Source organism: Panicum virgatum, chromosome 6K (assembly GCF_016808335.1).
Source record: "Panicum virgatum strain AP13 chromosome 6K, P.virgatum_v5, whole genome shotgun sequence".
Taxonomy (NCBI): domain Eukaryota; kingdom Viridiplantae; phylum Streptophyta; class Magnoliopsida; order Poales; family Poaceae; genus Panicum; species Panicum virgatum.
Window position 1 is genome coordinate 31,082,913 of NC_053141.1, and position 23,617 is coordinate 31,106,529.

The following is a 23,617-nucleotide window of genomic DNA, read 5'->3' on the forward strand; positions in this document are numbered from 1 at the left end:
CGAACCAATACCAAAGGATTGATAGCACCGGCACACGACAAGAAAGAAATGCACTATTCAACACGTCGCCATGGATCGTGCAATATTCGTAAGTTATATTTGTGAGTTTGCATCTATATATATATATATATATACTATAAGGATCCATGATAATTGAAACAATCCTCACCAAAGCTAACCCCCATACCCACCTCACATACCCCCAATTTTGGACCCACCTAGAAGCACCAAATGTTTGACAGGGGAGGATAACAGACTGAAATGGTCGCGCATCTCCGTGGAGCCGCGATACCGCGCCCCTACGCCGGTTTTTTTCACCAATGGGTTTTCTACCCTCCTCTCGTACCCGCCCACTCATCACGCCCCAATCACCATCGAGATCGCGTGGGGGTCGCGGCGCCCTCGTGACACTGCTGCCTCGCGGCGCCCTCGCGGCGCCGTGAATCATGCTCTCTCCCCATTTTCTTCCTTCTCTGCCGCACCCATCCCCGCCCCTTCCACGCGCCTCTATCGCCCTCTTTTTCCCATCGCTGTCACCGTCACCCTCCCCCGCGCTCGACTCCTCTGCCCCCACCACCCACCCCCGTGATACACCGCCGCCGCCACCGCCACCGCACCCCTGACCCCTGCCCCATGACCCAAGCCCGACCCCGGCATCGAGCCCGCCCTCGCTGCGGTGCCCTGCCGCCGCCGCTCTCGCCTCCCCCTCTAGCCTCACCAGAAGCAGGCGGCCGCGGCGTTGGTCGCGCTCTCCGTGGCGGCCGCGGGTCACGCTCTGGCTGGGCGCGGGGCCACCGGCACGCGCCGCCTGTGGTCGCCGCCGCCGTGCGCGCTCCAGCGCTGCAGCCCCAGCCGCGGCTACGCATCACTCCCTGGTGCGGAGGCGGCGACGTGGGACGGGGAGGAGGAGGTGACACCGGCGGAGGCGCGGTGGCTGATGCGGCTAGCCAACGTCGACGCGCTCAAGCGGCAACTCGGGGATGGGGAGGTGATCCCGTATGCGGACCTGCTGCGCGTGTGCCAGGAGGCCGGCGCGGCCAGGACGCGCGCCGAGGCCGCCGCGCTCACGGGCACGCTCGACGAGGTCGGTGTCATGCTGCTCTTCTGCGACAGGGTCTACCTCCAGCCCGATAAGGTCAGCTCGCATCGCATTGCCGCCCTATCCTACCCCTCCCCTCCCTCCTCGCCGCCTCGGTTCACTGGGTCCCCTCCTTCGCGGCTTGGCTTACCCGTGCTCCTTGCCGCCAGTTATCCTTGTTTGTTTTGTTCGCTGTTTGAATAGTCGTATGACCCACCAGCCAATCCCATGCGGCACAGGCCTCCCAGTCAGGTCGGGGGAGTCGACGGGCCGAGACGCTGCGGGTCTTCGCTCACGGATCTCCGAACTCTCTCTGCCCCGGCCGGCCCCCCGTGGAACCGTCGCCCTCCAATCACGCAGAGCCGACGGCGGCAGGAAGAAACCGCACCATGCCCGGTTAGTGCTGACCCCCTCCCATGTCGTCATTGCCGCATAGCTGTCGTCCATCTTTGTGCCCCCACTATAGAAATACATGTGCTTGCCTGCTGGCGAGGGCAACTCTGCATGTGTGAATTGCATTGCTTGTTTTCTTTGGTGCATTTTTTAAGAATCTGATTGGTGTACATGTGCATTCTTCACGACATGAGTTCTTAACTTGTTGTGCAGGTGCTAAGCGAAGATATTATTATGTGTTTTTTGCAGGGAAGGATCGTGATTTACCCAAGATATTTTGGAGGTGAAAGATGAACCAATTTTCTTATTCTACATGGAAGCATAGCACATAAGTGGAATAAGCAATATTTTCTTTCTTGTTGTTTAGGGCAATCACTGTGTCCTGGGTAGCAACCATTTTGTTTAAACATTGGTCTAGGTTCAGTGCTAAAAGGTAATGTGCCACGGAGCTATTCAGTTCAAATTGAAGCGTAATCACTTTGTCTGCTATCTTCGCATGCTTTATATGGTTTATGATTTAACAAGGGCTCAATTATCTAACCATTTTGATTGCCTACAGACTCATATATTGTGCCGTCCAAGGATGCCTTTACTCATTTGTTGCATTGATTAATTTGGATTTAGACACATAATAGTTAGCTTCATTTGTTCTATGCTTCCTGTTTGATGAATTGTTAGTGTCATCGGTGTATTCAGTGATACTTGCTAAAGGCCGGCCTAATATGGTGGTGGTCAGATTGATTCATTGACTTGCAGTTAACTCCGTGCTTGCTGATAGTCAAGGAGTTGCTCAAGCATAGTGTAGTATGGGTGTAAATTTTAATGGTATGTAATTTTTAAAGTGAGCCTCACTCTCTTTAACTCTGAAGTATTCTTGCAGGACCATGCAGACTGCAGTGGGTGTTTTTGGTGGTAAAAATTATACTAATGGAACATTTCATTACGTGCACCTTCACTAACTGTGGGCTCAGGTGAGTAGAAGCATGAGTGAGTAGCCTTTACTATAGAAAAAGGCCTGGCTGAAGTCAGTTAAAAAAGAACAGTACAAGAGAAAAGAAAAGGTTACACAAAATTATTTGCATTCTATATTGGTTCAGCTATAATCGAGTAGCACTTATGAAAAAGAACTAGCTGAAAGGTTCAGCTATAAAATAACAGTACAATAGAAAAGAATCAGACAAATCTATTTGCATTCTATATTGGTGAGTTTCTAATTGTTTTTCATGTAGATGCATTATCATTTTCTTAAGAATATTTCAAGTAATATTGAGAGCTGTTCATCGCATCTTAATTTCTAATCATTTATTTTGGGCTTCCTTTAAGTTCTATTCTATCTAGGATTAGTATTGGATCATATTTTGCACCAATAAATCCCCACTCTTATTTACTTACATCCTTTCTTGTTCCTTGCAGGGTGTACAATCTGAACCATCAATTTGCTATTTTTCCTCCATAAACTGAATTTCAAAATATTTTATTATGGATATATTTAATTGGGATAATACAAGCATGTCTGAAATCTGAGCAACTGAATCTCTAGCTCTTCTGAAAAGCTGCTGCTATTCAGTAAGTATAAGCTATAACCCTTACATTGTACTGGCAAATTTACTACATTTGGAGGGTTAACATCTTGACTTATCATTCTTTTTAATGAATGGTTGCCTATTCGTGCTCATAACCTTTATTCAATGTATGGCATTTGCAGCTCTTTGGGATGGTTTGACAAGGCACATCACAAGCAAATATTGGAGGAGCTACTACTGTAAGTCATTCCCTGGTTCTTTTGGATAAATTTTTTTATGTCTTGACTTCAACACCTTCACTTGAGCATGCCAGCATCAGTCTGTATGGATCCAGTTTAAACAAATTAATTTAACTGTGCACTCTCATGGTTATTTGCAGCCAAATGTATGAAACCAACATGCTCAGTTTTTCTTAAATGCTTTCATTTTATTCATGCAGAAAATTTTGAAGTCAGATTCGTAGTGCAGAATTTTGGAAATCAGAACAACTAAACTACCCAAGGTAGTAGGAGCTGACACCAAACAGTAATCTCAGTAGATGAGCTCAATCATGCCTTGTCAGCAGTTTTTGGCTATTAAAAGTGCAAGATTGGTTTTCAATTTTTAATTCTATAGATGCACTATCTTGATTGTAGATACAATAGGCCGCGCAATGGTTATCTCCAATCCTTTGTATATACAAAAGACAGCACAATCAATATTGACAACAGCTAGACCTCCTACATTTTCAGTGCTTTCTTGACGCCTCAACACCTACAGTTACACCTTGTGCTCTTGGTTCAGTTTTGGTGGAATTTACAACGAACTGTCCAAAACATAGTTTAAAAATGGTAACGGTTATATCTCATAGCCGCGCTACATTCTTTCTGGTGGTAGATTATACTCTTAGATGCTCTGCAATTTAAGTATTTTAGTTGCCTCCATTAGTTATGAGTGTAGTGTATCATGTGTATGTATGCATCCATATCTTAGGTACTATGCAACTGCGCTAAAGGTGTTTGTTTGGTGCTCGAATCGGGTTCATATGATTGTGGTGAGTTTTTGTTGATAGGGTAAGGATGTTTGGCTCGTGCGTTGGAGATTGGGTCCAGATGGAAGTAGGCAGGGAGCGCTGCCCGTGGGGGTAGGGAAAGGCACGGCTCATGCATGGATGGAAGGAGGCAGGGAGCGCCCGGCCACCATTGCCGGTGAGCCATCGTATGGCTACTTTCGCGCCGTGCCGACCCCTTCGAGAAGATCGACAAGGTACTTAGGTTGTGTCCTCCCTGCTCTCCCTATTCATGCATCTTCATAGTGTAACAGTTTACCATTGATTGAATAATTTATTGTGACTTAGATTGCTTCATTGATTAAAGTTGGACTGCTCGTTTGCAGGATGTTGCCAACTGCGTCCGCCCTCTCCGGTTCCACCACAAGTGTGTATCTATAGCAACATGTGTTCTATTTAATTCTTTGGCACTGATCATCTTGGTGTTAAACTGGTAATTCAGGATCCCTACCTGAATTCTGGGGCATGAGATGCGGAACACAGGCAGATCGAGGAAGCTTTTGAATTGCATGCTCATGAATAGGCCAATAATTATTTGGCTTTGTTGTAGGACAAGTGCCTGATTGTCCTGCTGTACAGGCATACAGCTTGATGGTCTGGTCTTTGAAAGCCCTATGTATTCTTCTTGTGTGCTAAACTCTTAGAATAAGCTTTGTGTCCCATTTTGCTTTTAGAGAATGCTGGAGAGAGGCAAAGCTCTGCAATCTTATCCCTATTACTTTGGGTTTTAGGTATTTTCCTTCATGATTATGAATGTGATGGCTTATTACGTATTTTTCATGCATTCATGTCTTGCGGATCAGAAATGGGGATTATGAATGCGATGGCTTATTACGAATTTTTCATGCATTCATGTCTTGCAGATCAGAAATGGGGGATGCATGTTTCTCTACATAGCTCATTGACGGTGATGGGGTTTTCAATGTCTCTGAATTGGAGAACTTCATGAAGGAAGCTAGATTGGGTGAATGCAGGCTCTCATATGCTGTTGTATCAATAATGGGCCCGCAAAGTAGTGGTATGTGGCCCTTTTTTCCATTGTTTCGATCTGTTTACTTGGTATTTCCGTTTGTTTAATTTCACCATCTTCCTCTTTTTCTTGCAGGGAAAAGTACACTTCTGAATCATCTTTTTGGCACCAATTTTAGAATGACGGATGCTTTCAAAGGAAGGTGAAGGAAGGTGTGCTACTATTTCTTTATATTTGTCACTAAACTTACACGGGGCCCGATGTGGGGGCCGATGGCCGGCCTCGCCACCGTCGACGCGCGGCCCCACGGAGGCTCCCCTCACACTCCTTACGCGGTCACGGGAATTGCCATTGGAGTCTTGCCTCTGGGAGTGGGGCTCCTGTTCTAGGTGCACAGTAGATGTATGAGGTAATGCCCCATTCGACACTCTTCTTTCTTTTTTTCTTCAATTCGTGTGCCACTTTATTCAGTACCACTGCATTTTTGGGTTAGATATTTACAATCATTTGCTTACCATATGACTTGATGCATACAGCAATTTGGTAAACCTGAGCTCCTGAAGGTTGTGAGATGTAGGTTTAAGAAAAAAAATATAAAGATTAGGCACATGCAGTGGGAAATTGGAGCACGGCTCCATACTTTTGATGTATATGTTATTCTTTAAACCAATCTATTATGTTTGCGGTTTTGCAGTAAGCCTCGAGGATTCAGAAGACACGGTTATCACTTTAATAGAACCTGGTACATACCCCTCTATTTGCACCACTTGAAGGTGCATACCACAACATGTGCCCTACTGTATTCTGAAGACTAGTAGAATTGTAATCGTAACGCTATCATGCGCAATTTAGTTTGGATTAGACGCCGTTCCCAGCGAACATGGTGAGGCCCCAGCCATTTGAGAATTGTCTTCATTTTTTGTATGCAATATTTAGTTTAATCAGTGGATGTTGGGATGTCGTGGGGATGTTATTTGGGCTATTTTGTGCTGTAAATTCTGTGCCTGGCTGCAGTGGAACCCGGTGAGATTGGGTTTGAGTTGGCAATGCAAGCAGGGTTTAAGCGATTTATTTTTGTCGAGTTGGGAACTTGGGATTCTAAGCACATGTTCAGTCTTCTCGGATAATTTCATTGACTGGCTCCTACTGAACAATATATTTGCCCTATTTTAGTGTTCCTTTTTCCGGTTTGGGTTAATATAGTTCATATATAGTTTCTTAAATGTGTTTTCTGGGTGTTTATATCAGAAAAAGAGTTCACAGAAGGATGGAGGTGTGACAGTTCCAGAGAGAGAGTCTGCTTTGGAGGAGGCTGGTGCAATGGATGCGGTCTTGGTGAATACACATCAGGTTTTCATTCTTCTGTTCCTTAACCTTTTGCTTCATGGTTGTAGTGCTACTTGTAACTATCACTGAAAATGCAATGTTCAAATTATAATTTTCTTTCATGTAGTTCTACAGGTGGTTTGCAAAACTAGAGTCGGCTGTGAAATCTGAGTTTTGTTTAATGTCACTATTTCTCTTGGCGACAGAAAGATTATGATAACATTGTTTGCTCACTCTGGAGACATTGTTTATTGACAGACAGAGGAGAAGTATCGCCTCTATGAGAATACATTAGAGGAGCGTGTCAACACATGTGACAGCATCTTGAAGCAATTAAGGCTGCAATTTTTTTTTGTTTCTTTATGTTTAAAAAAATCTGTACAGACGTATACACCTTTGCCCTTTCAGTTTTAACCTTTTAAAGTGCATCTCTACAGGTTGATGATACATTGAACTTGTTTGAAGAACTACAGTCCTTGCACTCAAGTGTTGCCACGAAGACTAAAACTTTGCATGATGCTTGCGGCCAACTGGTATGTCCATTTTGCACCACTTGTGTTAATACTATCCTTATAGTTGTGTTTGTGCACTTTGACTCTTAATAGTGAAATATCCATCTACCAGAGAGAACCATCAGTTCTACACAACTTGTGCACATAAGACATCTTGAAGCATTAAAAAAAGAGAGCAGCACTATGCATCTAACTTTGCTCACAATTTTCCACTTCCAACCAATAATGGTGCTCTGTTTCTCATCAAAGTCAGCCCAAGAAAGTACATAAACTGAAAAAAAAACTCACATCTCTTTTAGTGTGTAGCAAGTGCATTCTGATCCATGATTCTGTTTAAGTTGTTTTTTTATCAACTACCAATGGGTGAAATGAGCAAATCAAATTCCATTGAGATTTGAGAGTGTTTTTCTCATGTGCAACTTGTGGAATCTATTATTAAATTATGTTGCTTTGATACAAATGGGGAGTGCCCACCTTCGATACAAATGGCTACAAACTTTCATGGTTAATAAAAGGTTTTCACTATTTCCATTAGGTTTCTTGGAATCTGTTTGCTGCAAAATTAATCAAGAAAATATGTGTGCTGCCAAGTTAATTTGTTTTGTTTAGTCACTTCTTCTGATATGAACTATTTATATTGCAGGGAGCATGTTTATGTAGCCATTCTGATCATTTCATTATGTTTGTGGAGAAATAGGGGGCTACTTTTGTGCAAAGCTGAGCAAATTCGTAGGAGAATCTGATGGAGCTGATGATCTTGGTCCCGTTGCAAATATTATGGGATCCTCAATGAAGCGAACTAATATCAAAATTTAATTTGGAGGCATTTATGGAATCAGAGTTTTAGTTTGGTATTATCTGATTTAATCTCGGCGCATTCGATGATGCTACCAATATTGTTTGCATATCACTATGACAGTATCGAGTTTGCACCATATCCTGATTTGGCATCATAAGGATGCTGTTAGAAGTGAGGTATATGTTAATATTTTCTGGATGTGCTACATTATTAGCAATGGTCTGCAAGTTAATCATGTGTGAGTTTAAACATCCGCTCTGAAGGAATCTTTTTTTTTCGAAAAACACGTGCTTGCAGCGCTCTTTAGATGGCCGTTTCATGACAAGATGCTGGTGTCATTTTGCTTTATATTAAACAATTATGTTAATTCCTCATAGATATTGAATGGAATATTTGGTGGCAAAAATAATTGAGGTGTGGCGACCTGCTCACCCTTCCGGCCCAGTTCCGCGCTGCGGTACCGAATGGACAACGCCATTTGGTGAAGATGACCCTTGGTATGGAACCTCTCATATTTAACGGTCATGTATGTTAACTCACATGCGGTGCTAATTTTTATTTACTGGCGAAGTGGCTAATTTGTAAAATTATGATTGTGATTTCACTATTTCACAACTGTTCATGTTGGACTCATGGTATCTTGAAAAAGTAGCATAGCTGCTGGCGAAAATCAAGTTTTAATTGTGATTTTGGTTGTCTCATTAACTGAATGGAATATTTCATTTTCATATTTTGGTACGTTACATTTTAATAGTACTAGATTTCTATCTCAAACTTTAAAAAGATGACGAAAATTGCCTTTACATCAGTGTTACAAACAAAAAGAGGTATTATCAGCCTCAAGGGTATAATGGTCATTTTATACACAGGACAAATAATCTATCAGTAATAATCAAAACAGCCCTAGTTTATTTTGGACAGCAGATTCTCCAGACCGCGGCTTATCAGATATAAGCCTGCTCAGCTTATAAGCGAGTTTCATAAAAGCTCTCTGAAACATAGCTTAAACATATAGATGGATTGGCATTGGCGAAACATATAGATGGAGGGAAACATATATATGGATTGGCATTGGCGAAACATATAGATGGATTGGCATTGGACTCCCTAGAGATTCGAACAACATATTTTTAAGACTACATGCTCATGCGTGAAATGATGTTGGCTAATCATGGGTATGGTGACAAGTAGATGAACCAACTGATTGCTCAATTCACACCATTAATAAAGATGTAATTTCCATAGTGTTCAGCTTGGTATTTTTGATATTTGGAATAATATATTTTGTTTATTTATTTTTTTGCAGCATTGGTCTTCAAAACACGTGCGTGCCGCACGTGCACCCTACTAGTTATTTTAAAAATCCATAAAATTTGATTTGAAACCTGTGAATGATTTCCTTAGAAAAGAATATGCCGTATAATAATTCATAAGGGTTGCTGAAAATTTACATAATTTTAAATGTGTTCCTCTCCGTCGGCCTTATCCTTTTGCTACAGTCGCCGGCGAAACCAAGGCGACACCGAGGTGGAGCCTTCTTCCCGCGGTAATTCCGCTGGCCCCTTTCCTCTCCAGCGGCTGGTCCAGCGCCAGAGAGGAAGGAGGGCCAGGAATCGCTGCGCAGACCTGTATAGGGTAGTTAGGTTTCTTTCTACGCGTAGGTTTTCCTTGTCGGCGGCGGTGGCGGCGGAGGTAGTCTTTCCCGGAGTGGCGGCGGCGTTGCTGAGGCTTCTCCGGCGAATTAAGTTCTTCTCCAGTTTGGAAGATGGACCATCTTCTCCTGTGAAGTTTGGAGGAGGTTTGTTTGCCCTTTCCTTGGGTTGGCCTCGATTTGGTTGGAGTTTCCTCAGCTTCATTTTGGTCGGGGGACCATGGTGAATTTGGGGCGGCTCTTCCTGTTATCCCCGAGGTGGGGTGGGGTTTCCGGCCGCCGGTCGTCTTCCCGGTGGCGGTGGATGCTACTGGTGGCCCTCGGCAAAGATGTCGATGTTCTTCCAACATTTTAGATGCGGCTTGGCGGGTTCCGGGTCATTGGCTCTTGCGTCTTCACATGCGTGTGGTTCTTCTTCGTTGAGGTCTGCTAGAGAAGGGACACGGATCCGGTGCAGTACTGCACGTGCAGTTACTGCCGCTGACACGTGGGCCCCACGGCGCATGGGCCCACACGTCAGCGGCAGTAACTGCACGTGCAGTACGTCACTGAATCTCAATCCCTAGAGAAGACGGTGTTGAGGTCTGCTAGAGAAGACGGTGGCCGGCGACAAGCAGCAGCAGTGACGAGCCATCAGTCAGGGAGAAGAACCTGGAAGAAGAGTAGTTTTGCAAAGAAGTACTTGGTTGTAATTTGCTTTTCTTTCCAGGTTTCGTTTGAGTTCAGAATGTACTGTTACAGCTTAATGTAATATAGTCCTTCGCAAAAAAAAAGAAAAAATCATAAGGGTTGCTACCAAAGCAAAAAAAGAAAAAATCAAGGGTTGCTACCAAAGCAGCAGAGTGTTGATGCATCGAAGACGCAATATGATGTGATGTCCTAGAAGAAATTCATCAACAATAACAAACAAACAAACAAAGGGTTGTGCAGGAGAGGGGTTCTCTATTTCAGCAGGTTTGGCAGCAGAACACAGGTAGATCAAGCATCACTGCCTACAACTGCAATGCATCTTCCTTCGTTTTCAGTACTTGGTTCTGGAAGAAACTGGCAACACACCAGCAAAGTTCTTCCAGTATCCATACTTGAGGTGCAAACCTCCCTCACCTTGCATTATTCATTTATCCCTTGATTTTCCTTTTTGTTCCCTTTTAATCCAACAGTATACTTTACTCAGCTAACAAATCACAACAGCAAAGAGTACCCTTGCAAGTTCACTTATCAGCCATCATCCCCTATCAAACAGAACAAGATAGACAGAATCATTTCAAGCTTACCATATCCAACCCAAAGGACCAAGATAACCAAGTTTGTGCAAGCCAACACAGCACAGCACGAATATGCTAGGTTGCATTGAACAAGTCTGTGCTCCAGTTCCACATGACAGTTTTCACTTCAGTTCAACACAAATTAACTGATATCGCAACAGTGTCCTTATTAGGTAATTAGGGAACACGATCTTCCTTCACTGGAGCGGTGGAGCCACACCCATGGACCTCGAATCTAGAAGGTGGAGCCATTCCAACCAAAGTCTGAGCGCTGCATCATCACATAATACTCACAATTACCATGGTGCTAAGACATCGCTAGAATAAAGACACAAACACCATCTACATTAGCAAGCAGAAAAGGAAACATATGCAGAGCTAGGGATATGGCATGAAAGGTAAAACAACAGATGTTTATTTACATGTTCTATTCTTGATGCAAAGCATGCAAACATCGAGCATGTTCTTGTGCAGGATGAGCCTAGAAATAACAAAATTGAAATGAGAACTAGGTGATGTAAGGGACCCATGAATGGTAAGTCGAATCAACAAGAAATAGTGTCCGCTTGCCTTTGAGTCGTGGAACTTGAGGTAGAAGCGGGACTTGGGAATGGACAGCTTTGACTCCAGAATAGAAGCAATGCCAGCACTCAGCTTCTTGTTGACATCAGGGTTCAGCCCTCCAATGGAAACCAGCTCACCATAAGCTGCAGGCTCCTGGGTACCTCCAAATGCCATAGGCACTGAACCCTTGAGAACAACCATCACGTACTGTGGGAGGATAAGCATTCCAGTTAATTCCTCAAGATTTTAGTAACCAAGAGAAATGGCTTTGATTAAACAAATCAAGCACAGAGAAACAATAAAAGCTAAATTTCAGCAATTTGAGACTAGCACCACAGGTCACCACCAGAAATCCAAAGTGTGACAGTATGAGAATAACCCTAGCTTGGTAAGGTTTTGGAAACAAAATATTTAGACAGGTCATTTTTGTCCATTATAGTTAGCAAAGCAGCTGCCCGACTAACACTAACTAGACCATATGGCTAACATATGGTAACCTCTAGTATGGTCAGGTCACTGGAACATAAAAATTTGGGTAACACTAACATCAATGACTGATAAACAGTAACATTCAACATTAATCTATATAAGATTGATGGCTGCTGTGTTAGGGATAACGTTAAGGAAAATCACATGCAGCCCATGTTCTACAAATTTAACAGTACTTGTGATTAGTGCTGGAGAATGGTACACTACGGGTTGCCGGTTGCTAGAAATCTGGTCCAAAAAACTGTGAGCATAGACTTTCATTAGCCATCTGTTCTTGGCAGCCTGATGCCAAATTTATATTCAGTAGTCAGATTGATAGTGAAATTGCTAGACCAATGGCTTGACATTTCTTGACTGAGTGATCACAATGGTCATTAAATCAATCCTTGATAGACATTAGAGATGCCGCCTCAGTTTATTTAGTTATCTGGTTTTATCCCACAATGCTAGAACGGTCAAAATCACAGGTTCAATTATATAAGCAAGAGATTGCGGCCCCTTTCTTGAAGTTTTAGGTTGTGTCATGTGAATATCATCAAAGATTTCGAGTGAGCTCAGTGAGTATCAACATCGGGGTATCCATGCTAAACCTAGAGAGTATTCCCCCAAAATAAAAGCCTAGAGCTCAAAATCCCCATTGTGTCAAGGGGGAATATTGGGAGATTTGCTGATTGACACGAAATCTCTTTAAACTACCATCAGTATACACGATTAATTGATTGATAGCCTACAGAAAAGTGCCATGCGGTGATGCACATCCTGCTCAAAACCCTAACAGGATGCAGGAGGCAATTACATAATGGAAGCACAACCTCCACCAACCAAATAGATGCAGTAGGAGAGACATCCTACACAGGCAATGAATCGCGAGGGGAAGAGAGAGGAAGGGGCAAAGGGAGAGGGAGAGGCGAGAAAGGCTTACGGCCTCCGGCTTGCCGATGATGTTGGCGACGGCCGTGGAGGCTTCGCCGAGGATGGCAGAGGTGTCCACCCCCTCCAGGTTGACGTTCGTCGACACGTTCAGGCACGGCATCCTCGGAGGCTCCGACCCTCGCTTCGCCTTCCTCTTCCTCCTCCTGGCTGGGTGCTCTGCTCTCTGCTCCTCCCGTCCTCCGTCCGGCCAGCCGCCTTTATCCGCCCTCTGCTCCGCTGCCTCTGCTAATGACTGGTGGAAAGAATCTCCACCCGACTGGACCAAAATTGGGGGTCTGGGGCCTCTGGGCTCTCGAGTCTTTTCTGCACCATGGGCCTAGCCCAGTGGCTTTCTTGCATCCTCTAAAAAAAAACAAGAAAAAAATATCAAACCCTTGGCTGCAACTGGGTTCAACTTCAATCAAATCTTAGCAAATTTGCGATGTCCGAAGATGCTGCACTTGCAAAGCACAGAACTGGAAAAGGCAACTCAGATTATTCTATTTCAGAGGATAGCCGAGTATGCCAAAAATGTTTACCAGATCCATATCCCAGAATGTTAGGCAATTCATTTACATGGAGGATTTCCAGAAAAAGAAATTTACAGGAAGGGCTGGCCTTCTATTGGAACACAGTTTTGTTGTACATGGTAAACACGTGAATGGCTGTTAAGGCCTTCTACATTCACCATGCATAACACGAGTGCCCAGCAAGCCAACACCAAATACATGTCTACTGTGTACATGCTTCGACAGAGCTACATCAGCTACCTTGCTAAATGTTACAAAAGGTCTTCTATTACCCAGGCGCCAGGGCTATATGGCCTGCCGGCTATAGCCAGCTTCAGTTCCCCTTTGACTTGACAGTATGAGATCAATTGAATATACATGGTCAAATCTGTGCTTTACTCACTCTCTGACCAGATTATTTCCCAAGGTCCACCTTTGCTCCCTAACCTGAAAATCAGAAAATCGCCCACAAGCCACAATTCATTCATGCTGCTACTGCTACTGTTCCAGTAAGAAGACTATTTCCTTTTCCCCAAGTCTGAAACTTGATCCTTGAAAAAGAAAGTCCTAATTGAAAGATTTCTACAAATGAATAATCCATTACTACCTCCAGAAACCAGCAATTGCTCGCAAACTCATAAATAGAGTAAGACCAGCCCAGATACCACCAAGACCAAAATTAGAAGCAGCGATAATTAGGAATACTGATGAGAAGGCCCCCGCAAAAATCTGAAACAACCAAGAGTCTATAGGTTAGAATGACAAAGCTGTGCTAAGTGATAACTGATAACTAATGACATGATAACGTGGTAGTATTAGATAAAATAATGAGATAGAGTAGGAGTATAAATCAGGACCGTGGAGTATGCAGCATAGGCAAAGTCAGAAACACCATAGTAGAGTCCATCGGCCACAAATGCAATAGCATTTACTGGCTGACAAATAGTGACAAACTGCAACAATCCAATCTTCACAACGTGAACAAAAGAATCATGGTGCACACCACTTGAGAAACTAAGAATCAATGTCTCAAAATTATCAGTACCCAAACTCCAGATCGGGCAACGTCCAAAACTGCAGGATCATCTGTAAACAGCAAGGACAAAGATTCAAACCCCACTAATAAGGTAGCAGCAAGCACAACACCAGTCACACCTCCAACCTACACAAACAAGGAACATTATCAGCTCCTTCAGGAAAAGAAGAAACTTGGTGTCATTTCTGAGCTTTCACAAGAAATGACTTCTTAACCTGCAGGATTCTGTATACAACCATGCGGGCTTGCTTGTAGTTCCCTTTCGCATATTCGCTTGCAAGTAGAGCCTGCGCAAATTAGGGATACCTCACAAGCAAATACATAGATAAGAGATTCGATGAAAGAACTACTACAGTAATTTCACATACCTGACCAGCAAGGGCTAGGGCATCATTCAGCAGAGAAATTGTTAACCACACTTGCAAGCATATCTCATAGCCAGCCATTGGAACAGGCCCTTCCCTTGTAGCTAGGGACGTAGATAGTGTCAATGTCAGGAATACTGCAATTGTTCTGCCAATTAGCAGTCCACCTGAAAAACGTTCAAGTTCAAGTGGTTGTCATAAAGGTCTCTTGCACTAAGATGTAACAGAGGATGCTAAATGCAACAGCTATCAAACAGAAATGAATCATGGATAGTTTTCTGTCTGTTTGAACCAGTGCTTGCTCCAACTAAAGCAAAATCATGAAATGTAACATCCTGGGATATGAGCATGAGGGATATTGACCAACCAGATTTCAGGTAACGAATTACTCCATCTCCAATGATATTCCATGAAGACAGGTCTACTTCATTATTCAGCTTCCAAAGGAGGATGAATGCAGTCAAGTACCTGAATACATGTAGGAGTTGTAGACAATTGGTCCAAATAGTTTATGGGCTTATAATTGTATTAGTATAGATGATAATAATAGTAAGAAAACTTTATGCTAAAAGTATCATGATGGCACCAACATACTCAGAGGACACTGTGGCCAAGGCAGCGCCGCTTACTCCTAGACCAAGTGGGAAAATAAGTACAGCATCCAGTATTGCATTTAATAGGTTGCCAGCACCTGTATGCATCATGACATTAGTTCCTTGCTTAAGCATTTTAGACATAGAGCATCTTAATGAAGAAAAAGAAGCTGTCACAACAAAAGTCACGCATTTAAATGCCAAGGTCCTAGAAATTCCATATGGACAAAAATTACGAGTTACATAATTTGTGATAATGAGCTGGCATACACGTACCCACAGCATACAATGGTGTCTTTGTATCCAGGAATCCACGAAATGCACCCTGAGCTGCAAGTGCCACTATAATTGGTGGAGCACCATATGCCCTCAACGTAAGAAATTGTTCTGCTGGTGCTCGCATTGGTGAATCCTGTGTAGACAGTAAACAAAAGAACTTAATTTCAGCAACAGTGTTTTAACAGCAAACTGCATTGGGAATTAGTCAAAGCAGCGACCATCAAGTATAAATTAAAAGCAGTTGCAACCATTACGGAACCTTAAGGTCGGAAAAATTCAAGTAAATAGACCACACAACTACCAGGATGAACATATGTCCTAGTGGCATAATTTGCTTGACATTGTAAAATGTCCACTGTTTCCTGGATGACGAAAAGGAAATTTTCTTAGTGCCGCAACTACCAGCAAGCATGTGATTGGACAGCCCAAAAATGTACTTTCAGGGATTCAAGTATAAATTAGGAATAGTGGGTTCAAAATGAAGCATCAAAAGTGGCACCATAGACTCTGGAGTTGCATAGACATTATATTATTCAGACCAAGAGAAGACACATGAAACATCATAAAGAACACCCAGAGCTGACATCAAGTTACAGAGAAGAAATAGATCCTAGAAATGTGAGTATGCGAATAAATTAGTCTCACGTACGACGGGTATACCAATGATGTTCATCAGTGTCCCAGATCCAACAATCAGTGCCAGCATCTCCAATAATCCAATGCCAGCAGCTAGAGCCAAGGATGTTGAAACCGCCGGAAGAACCTTCCTTTGTTGGCTTCCCTTCTTTTGTGGCGTCAAAGGTTCATCTCCTAGGCGAGAATTAAAAACTAATCAACGTAATGCGAACGACAGAGATGGTTTTTGGACAGCAAAAGGAACTCTTGTTTTGCTTACTTTGTCCTGTTGTATTAGAACTATTGGCATCGACTGCCTGCTGCTCAGCAACAAAAGATGTGGTGACATTAAGCAATGGCACATTGAACAGCTTGGATACCAAATTGAATATGGAAGCAGATGCACCAACAGCCGCAAGTTCAGCCGAGCCTGACAGATACATGCACATCAAGTGATTGATCCCCTCTCAGAGCAGACGTAAATTTGAATGGCATGATTCTAGTTGTCAAATGAAGGAGCGCACTGGACGACATGGTGAACCTTAGCAACGTTACCATTACGACTTACCAATATGGCCGACAAAGGCGGTGTCGACGAGCGCCGTGATTGGGTCGGCGGCGAGCGCGAGCACGGCGGGCGCGGCGATGCTGATGATGTCCGCCGCAACCCCGTCAAGCCTGAGCCACCCCAGCGCCCCACGCAGCGAGCCGGCCTCCGCCTCTTGGTCATCCTCCCTCCGAGTCCCGGGGCCCCTTGGTGCCTCCTCCTCGACGACGTCCGTGACGACCGGCTTCCCTTTACGGCTGCACCGCGGGCGAGTCCACCAAGGGGTTGCGCGGCGGGGGCGGGGGCGGCTATGGCAGCATGGTGAGGAGACGCGATTCATCCCTGGATGCGGGACTCGTATGAGTGCGGCGGCTACCGGCCTCGCGGCCGTCGGCGAGGTCGCCGCCATGGGCGGCGCGCGAGCGTGTGGTCGCAGTGGTGTGGCAGTGGAGATGCCAGAGAGAGGATTGGATCCGAAGCGGGCCTGCTTTTCAAGCTGGGTGGGCCGGGCCCCCATTTTGTTGGAACGGGGGGGAAGCGGCGTCCATTATTGGGCTTGAGCGGACACGATTCGTCGTCCGTGCCCTGTGGGCGTCGAGCCGTCGACCCGCCACCTGTCTGCTCGCCGCCACCGTCGCCGCCGCCGGCACCTCAGCTCGCTCCGGTCACCCCTTCCCTCGAGGATTCACTGGGGGTGGATCATAGCATGAGGTTCGCTGGCTGGTACCTGAAGATCGCGGCGGTCGGGGCCTCCATAGGCGCCGCCATGGAGCTCTTCATGATCCACACCGGCTTCTGTACGCTTCTCGCACCCCCTCTGCCCAGCATTCAACCCTTCCCTCTTGTAGTTTCTTTGAAGCTTTTAATTCAGTATCAGACTATCGGGAACGAATTATCTACAGTCCAGCCACAGTCCCCGGTTTTGGCTGTTGGTAGCTTTTCGGCAGATTGAAAGACTTCCAAGTGCAGCTTTGCTACTCTCCAGATCCTACCGCCACTCGAATTTTGCTTTCGTCCAAAATCAGACTAGCAGGTGGTTTACCACGAAACCAACGGGCTTGTTTAAATCACCGGGAAGTTGCCAAGGTTCACCAAAATACCACAAATAACTAACAGCTATCTAAACTGGACGGTTCAGTGCATCCTCCTACCAGCAACAATCTTAACTCGATATTTTGGTGGCCGCATAACTGGTTCAGAACCTAGCACCATTCATTCTGTCAAGTTCATTGGGTTTCTCTGTTGTACACTGCTACATGGGAATGCCTCTTATACTCCCTTTTTTCTGCATGGTTATATGCTACAGATGAGAAGGTAACTGTCTTGGAGTCAGAAAAACGAGCTTGGGAAAGCAGTCCAGAGGCCCAAGCTATGAGAGAAGCCCTGAATCCGTGGCGCAAGCATGATGAGCAACAGAAGAAATAGTCACACGTTATGTGTCCTGTCAAGTGTTTGCATCCTCCATTTGTAGACCCCTTGAATAAGGTAAAATGTGTGTAAATGATTTGCATTTGGTGAATAATTTGTCCTAGATCTCTGAAATTTCTGGATGCCTGGATATGATACCTTCCAGCAAAGTTTAAGGGGCTGTAGGCAGTTACGATAAACTTATTCCAAGGAGCAAAAAAAGTTTGAGGGAACAACTGAGCTAAGCTGTACTGTACATGTTCAGACTGGATTGCACTTGTTATATTTTTTTTAATAGTGTATCAGTGAAGTTATAGGTTTAGAAAAAGGTGAAAGTTTGTTTCTTGGTATGATAATTGAATGCTCTGTGAATTGCTCACTGAAGTATATTTCCTTTTAGTTATTATCGCTGGAATAGTCCATCTAGACCATTCTTGCAAAATTTAAAGACTTTGCATTGCATGTGATTTTGTGTATTTGAAGAACTCATAAAACCCCTTGTTTGCTGTATAAGTAGCACCTTGACAAATATTGAAAGACAAGTCATTTGGTTATCATTTTTGGCAGAAAGCTGGCATGGTAGTTAGATTCAATCTCAAGAGTCCTGCATACTTTTGAGTCACTATGTTTTACATAAGAACAGTAAATATGTAGGATTTGGACACAGCTCCATTTGACTGTGCAGACTGATTTCATGCTATGTTGAGCCAACTTTCTAATATGAATGCCTGTAAATGGAATGCTGGTTCTGTACTTTACAAATCAGATGCTAAGCTGTTAATTTCCGACCATGTTGGTCCCTTTCAAGTATTTGTTCTGTCAAGTGTTTGCATTCACATCCTCCAGTTGCAACCCCCTTGAATGAAGTAATATTAACATGATTTTAAGCATTGGTGAATAATTTCGCCTACTTCTCTGGAAAGTTTAAAGGTTTATGGTCAAGCTAAATATAGGTTCAGAAAGGCAACATAGCACCATTTCTTTGCAGTTTGCACGATAATTGAATGCTCCGTGGATTGCTTACTGAAGTTGTTCTTTTAATACTACAGCTCACTGGACTGATCCATCTAGGTCATTCCTCCAAAATTTAATAACTCCGTGTCATTTTCCCGCTGTTTAGAGAACCCATTGTTCTCCTTATTTAATGCAAACAGTATCACCCTGACAAAGATTGAAAGATAAGTTGTTTGCTCTAAACTCTAGTTTTGTGATGAGTCGTTAAGTAGATAAATGTTAATAGATTCACCATGAGAAGTACTTATCAAATATTCAATTACCTTACTTTGAAATGTCATATTTCCACTGGCCAAAGTTTCACCTTGTAGATCATGTAATCCTAAAAGGCATGTGTTTTGCATAGAAGGGAGAACACTAGATATGGAGGATTTTGCACATATCTCAATTCAACCAGCAACAAACATTCCAAACTGATTTCATGCAACCTTTAGGTTGACTTGTTAGTATTAATGCCCACTTGCCCAGTAAATGCAATGTCAGTTCTGTACTTTCCATGCCAGCTGCTAAGCTGATAATTTCTTATCCCCTTGATGTCTCCTATGATGGTATTCATTTCATGTATCTATATCTAACCCATCTCAGCTAAAACTAAACCAAAATTTTGTACAAGCTAACAGTGATTTCTCTGTTAACTGTAAACTTGGTGAAGGTGCTTAAAACTTTATCAACATGCAGTGCTGGCATTTGTTCTTATGAATAGAACTATGCTCGATGCTAATCCCACACGAAGAACCTGGTTGAGTAGCACTTCACCCCCATGCAAACAATCATGGTATCAATCATGCCAGTGCGATATCCACTACTCTCATCCTTTGGCCATTTGCGTCATATACCAGGGCAGCAATCTGGCCTTAGAGCAGTGAGCCCAGCGGGATATTGGTGATTGGGATGTTGTGATTCACACCAATGCTATTTGGTCCAAAGAGCTCGGAGGTCACTGACACTGCATAGGCCAATTAGTGCTGTTCCTACTGCCAGAGTGCTTCCATCCTGCTGTTTCCGCATAAGGAAAAAGGCCATTGGCATGGGCACCAATGCGGCAGCAAGCCACCCTGTCCGAGCAAGTGACACCTTCCTGTATACAGATTGTATATACATTTAGTTACTAGGAAGCCATCTGATGATAATTGATATACTAGAGTAAGACAGATACCTGTGAAGGAAGTCAGGGAGTGCAGAGAGAAGACAACCAAAGGAGAAGGATGAGTAGACAGCAAGTAGCATGGTGAGCTGTGATTGCTGGTGCAATGACTGTGCAATCTGCCCCAAGTTGTTGCTGTATACCAGAACAACAGTTGCTCCACAGAAGTAAGCTGTGTAGTAGAGCCAGAAGTCTACACACCCAATGAGCTTCTTTGCACTATGTTCTTCACCGAGTACCACCAGGTGGCCCTTATCCAGTATTGTTCTGCCACTACTTCCCTGCAAGTGCTGCTCCATTGCTTTTTCCATGACGGCATTGGATTCATTCTGAAGATTGTTACCGACTAGGAGGGGCTTATGTGGGTCATCATGGTGAGATGCAGAATCAATGATGTGTGTATCTACATATGAGCAGCTGGAGCAGGCAGGGATGATGAAAGGAAGGGCGAGGAGGACCATGGCGCCTGTGACGATGACCCACGCTGAAGATCTGGTTGTGTTTGAAGATCCAAAGACCACGAGATATATGCCAGTGATGAATGCAAGGATGTAGGGGCCGAGGAAGGCGCGCCTGTCATACTTGGGCACGCTTTGGAGGTGGCTGTCGTGTGTGGCAGAGGAGTATGGCTGGGAGCGCAAGAATAGAGGCGGCAATAGGGAGGATGGCATTGAGGAGGAGGTAGACAGATGGGGAGGTTGGGGGTGGGGGTGGGGTGGGGGGGGAGAGGGGGCACTGAGCCCATTGAAGCTTATTGAGAGGGAGAGGGCCAGGGGGCGGTTGCTTGCAGAGAACAAAGCAGACTGTGTTGAACCAGCAGATGCTGCACCCTGCTACCAAGCAGACCAAGAACACCTGCAGTGCAACATATGAATCAGAATTTGGTAGATTAATTAAAAAATTCGCTATAAATCGCATGTTGTGGCATGTTGACAATTTAGCCTATGTTGTGTCTACATCTTGGCGGTGGCGGAGGGTGAATCATAATCAAGGAGGGGCCAATTTTAGAAGGTGTTACTGTAGCTATGACAGTGGCAGTGGCAGGCATGCACGGCTTCCATTGCCAGCCTTTTCCTACTTCTCTGCGGTCAGTCAAGTTGTAGTATGCGGCTAGTATGTACTAGTACTGCTATGCCAGTCCTGTCTTCTCTGCTTTCCATTGCAAATACGAGGCTTAATACTCGGCTTTTGTCAGAAGCAAGGGGGGCCAACGTCCAGTTTCGCCTCTACGAGGCTCCGCCACTGCATCTTGGGTTCATAATCTGTGGAATGTGTTTGCAATCACTGTTCCTCTTAAGACAATTTGCGGGGTAGCATAGGTTATCTACTGAAAACTGCGGGAGTGATTTGTATACTGGGAGATGCTCTTTTTTTTTTTTGCTCTTGGAGATATCATTGATAAATGGTTAAAGAATGTGTTTGGAAGGGGACATGTTATATCAATAGCAACAACAATTCCCAGTAGCCAGAAATATGGTTAGCAGGGAAAATGGGAAATGAGCACCAACTTTGTTTGATTGCGCATCAGTGGCTTGGGACTGTGGAAGTTTGTGGTTCCATTTGTGTGCATGGCACTGCTTTTTTTTTTGTGGTGCTCATGAATATAAAATATCGAAGGAAGGAAGTTGTGCAGCAGGTGGATGAGAATGGTGTGCCGCAGGTGTGAGTGATATGCTGCGGGTATCTAGGTGATGCGCGATTGCGATGTTTTATGCATAAGAACCTGTTGTGTTCCAGGTTCAGTTCTATAGCTTCTTACAGCTTCTCACTCTATTTGCTGCAACCAGACAATAGTGTTTTTCTCTCACACCAAATCAGCACCAGCCACCAGCCAGTCAGCAGTACTTTTCTCTCACAATAAATCAGCACCAGCCACTAGCCACAGTGTTGATTAGACTTGTCTGACTGTGGTTGAGAACCTACATACCTGCCCACCTATCAGTCATCAAGATTTACCAGAAAGCTAGGTTTGGAGTGTGGCATACTGTATGGTTTTGAGTCTTGAGGAGGTTAGTTATGAAGCAGGAGAGGGGTGTGTGTGTGTCTTTCCTGCAAAAACTAGGGGCTTGTTCGTAAGACTTAAACTTTGTAATGTGGTTTGAATATGTGAACTTGTAAAATCCATATAAAATATTGAAAAATTAAAAAAATACAAACTGAAATTTGTTGGGTTCCTTGTTCTAAAATCTACAACTTTCATTGCAGGTTCATCTTGAGTTTCTAAATAATTTTTGCTCTAATTTAAATATTAGTTTAAATAGCTACAAATTTTGAAATTTCATAGTAAATCCTAGAAAAATCATAAAAAGGAAAGCAAAGATGTTTTGGAACCCTTGTGAGTAGATCTATGGAGTAGATATATAATCTTGTATCTTTCCTAGGAAATATTACTCTAGATGTTTACCTAGGCTTTTTAGGGATAAATTCATATCTGTAGTTATGTTGCTCCTTTTGCTATGAAATTTTTATGGTAGGCTATTCATGAGATGCATTTGCTTTGATCAAGGTTTCAAATTTATTGGTGTATGTATGGCTGAATTAATGATCGAACTTATTTATTGCTTAGTAAATAATTTATAAATAAATAGGATTGTGCGCTCCCCATTGCTGACCTCGGGATCCCCCGCATTCGCCGAGTAATTCTCTGTATTTTTATTTATTTTATTTATATGCATATCTTAAATCTATGCACGCCTTATGTTTCTTTAAATCTAAGGTTATTAATTTTTGCATATTTTAAGAGTAAAAAAGGATTTTTTACTATATTAAAATTTTAGTTATTATATTATATAAAAATAGCATGCGTGCCGCATGGACGTTGTTACTAGTGTTAGTAATGGTAATTCACGTTGTGCAATTTTATAGAGACAAATTACAAAAGCAATAAACTGGCCCACTTCATGCAGGACGCAGCAAGGCCGCGCCGAGTTTCAAGTCTAAGACACGAAAGAACTTTTTTCTTTTTTATATTTAAAAAAAATTAAAATTTCAAAAATATATTTCCGTTTTCAAAAATTTTAAAAATATACCCCGGTCGCCCTCCCATAGGGCGACAGGCCCAATGTGTAATTTTTTTTTTTCAAATTTGCAACGAAGTCCCTGGAGAAAAAAAAAACAAGCCCTGTCGCCCATTGGGGGGCGACAGGGGCCTGTCGCCCGGCCCACGGGCGACCGCCGCTGGACCCGGCCCACAGTCGCGGCAGGGGGCCTGTTGCCCCCCCCCCCCCCCGCGGGCGACCGGGGGGCCTGTCGCCCCCCCCCCCCCCCCCGGGCGACCGGGGTCTCCCCCCTTATAAAAGCCCCAGCCCTCCCCTTCCCTCCTCATTTGAGCCTGAAAATTCCACCAAAAATTCAGAAAAAAAAGAGAGGAGTGAGGAGAAGGAAAGCGGCGAAACCCTGCCGGATTCAGTACTTGTGATCTGCAGGTTAGTACATTTAGTTTAAATATTGTTATATTTAAGTACTACGTATTTAAATATGAGTAATTTAATTTAATTAGTGCTATAGTAGATCCATTTAAGTAGGAGTTCAATGATACTTTAGTTTGTAGTTACGTAGTAGTAAATTAGTTTAGAAAA

At 43.7% G+C, this 23,617-nt stretch overlaps 2 protein-coding genes, 3 long non-coding RNA genes and 1 pseudogene across 6 annotated transcripts; 3 read left to right on the top strand and 3 right to left on the bottom strand.

Annotated features, from left to right (window-relative positions):
- Positions 1-1,548: 1,548 nt before the first annotated feature.
- Positions 1,549-8,336, top strand: LOC120713608. The gene is made up of 10 exons (XR_005691216.1): positions 1,549-1,754; positions 1,839-1,904; positions 2,352-2,442; positions 2,885-3,037; positions 3,177-3,233; positions 5,707-5,754; positions 6,261-6,362; positions 6,466-6,871; positions 7,494-7,825; positions 8,027-8,336. It is a non-coding gene; the product is annotated as an uncharacterized LOC120713608 (long non-coding RNA).
- LOC120713610 lies at positions 3,259-4,431 on the top strand. The gene is made up of 3 exons (XR_005691218.1): positions 3,259-3,496; positions 4,046-4,239; positions 4,369-4,431. It is a non-coding gene; the product is annotated as an uncharacterized LOC120713610 (long non-coding RNA).
- On the top strand, positions 4,490-5,221 carry LOC120713609. Its single transcript, XR_005691217.1, has 3 exons — positions 4,490-4,658; positions 4,906-5,060; positions 5,148-5,221. It is a non-coding gene; the product is annotated as an uncharacterized LOC120713609 (long non-coding RNA).
- A 2,214-nt stretch (positions 8,337-10,550) lies between the features above and the next one.
- On the bottom strand, positions 10,551-12,810 carry LOC120713612 (macrophage migration inhibitory factor homolog). Of its 2 annotated transcripts, XM_039999536.1 has the most exons (4): positions 12,541-12,810; positions 11,136-11,336; positions 10,988-11,046; positions 10,591-10,836 (listed from the first exon to the last, which is right to left on the bottom strand). In XM_039999536.1, the coding sequence occupies exons 1-3, from the start codon at positions 12,649-12,651 to the stop codon at positions 10,993-10,995; spliced, it is 366 nt and encodes a 121-aa protein (XP_039855470.1). In that variant the 5' UTR covers positions 12,652-12,810; the 3' UTR covers positions 10,591-10,836; positions 10,988-10,992. The 2 variants fall into 2 exon arrangements, with proteins under 2 accessions (XP_039855471.1, XP_039855470.1); XM_039999537.1 differs by lacking the exon at positions 10,988-11,046 and having other exon boundaries at positions 10,551-10,836.
- LOC120713611 (protein DETOXIFICATION 44, chloroplastic) lies at positions 10,551-16,968 on the bottom strand. Its single transcript, XM_039999535.1, has 14 exons — positions 16,496-16,968; positions 16,208-16,357; positions 15,962-16,122; positions 15,310-15,445; positions 15,035-15,131; positions 14,808-14,908; positions 14,444-14,607; positions 14,291-14,362; positions 14,085-14,201; positions 13,897-13,992; positions 13,647-13,768; positions 12,541-13,486; positions 11,136-11,336; positions 10,551-10,836 (listed from the first exon to the last, which is right to left on the bottom strand). Exons 1-12 carry the CDS (start codon positions 16,881-16,883, stop codon positions 13,435-13,437), a joined length of 1,656 nt encoding a protein of 551 aa, XP_039855469.1. The 5' UTR covers positions 16,884-16,968; the 3' UTR covers positions 10,551-10,836; positions 11,136-11,336; positions 12,541-13,434.
- Positions 16,969-18,126: 1,158 nt separating this feature from the next.
- Positions 18,127-20,957, bottom strand: LOC120713383 (annotated as a pseudogene).
- Positions 20,958-23,617: the final 2,660 nt, after the last annotated feature.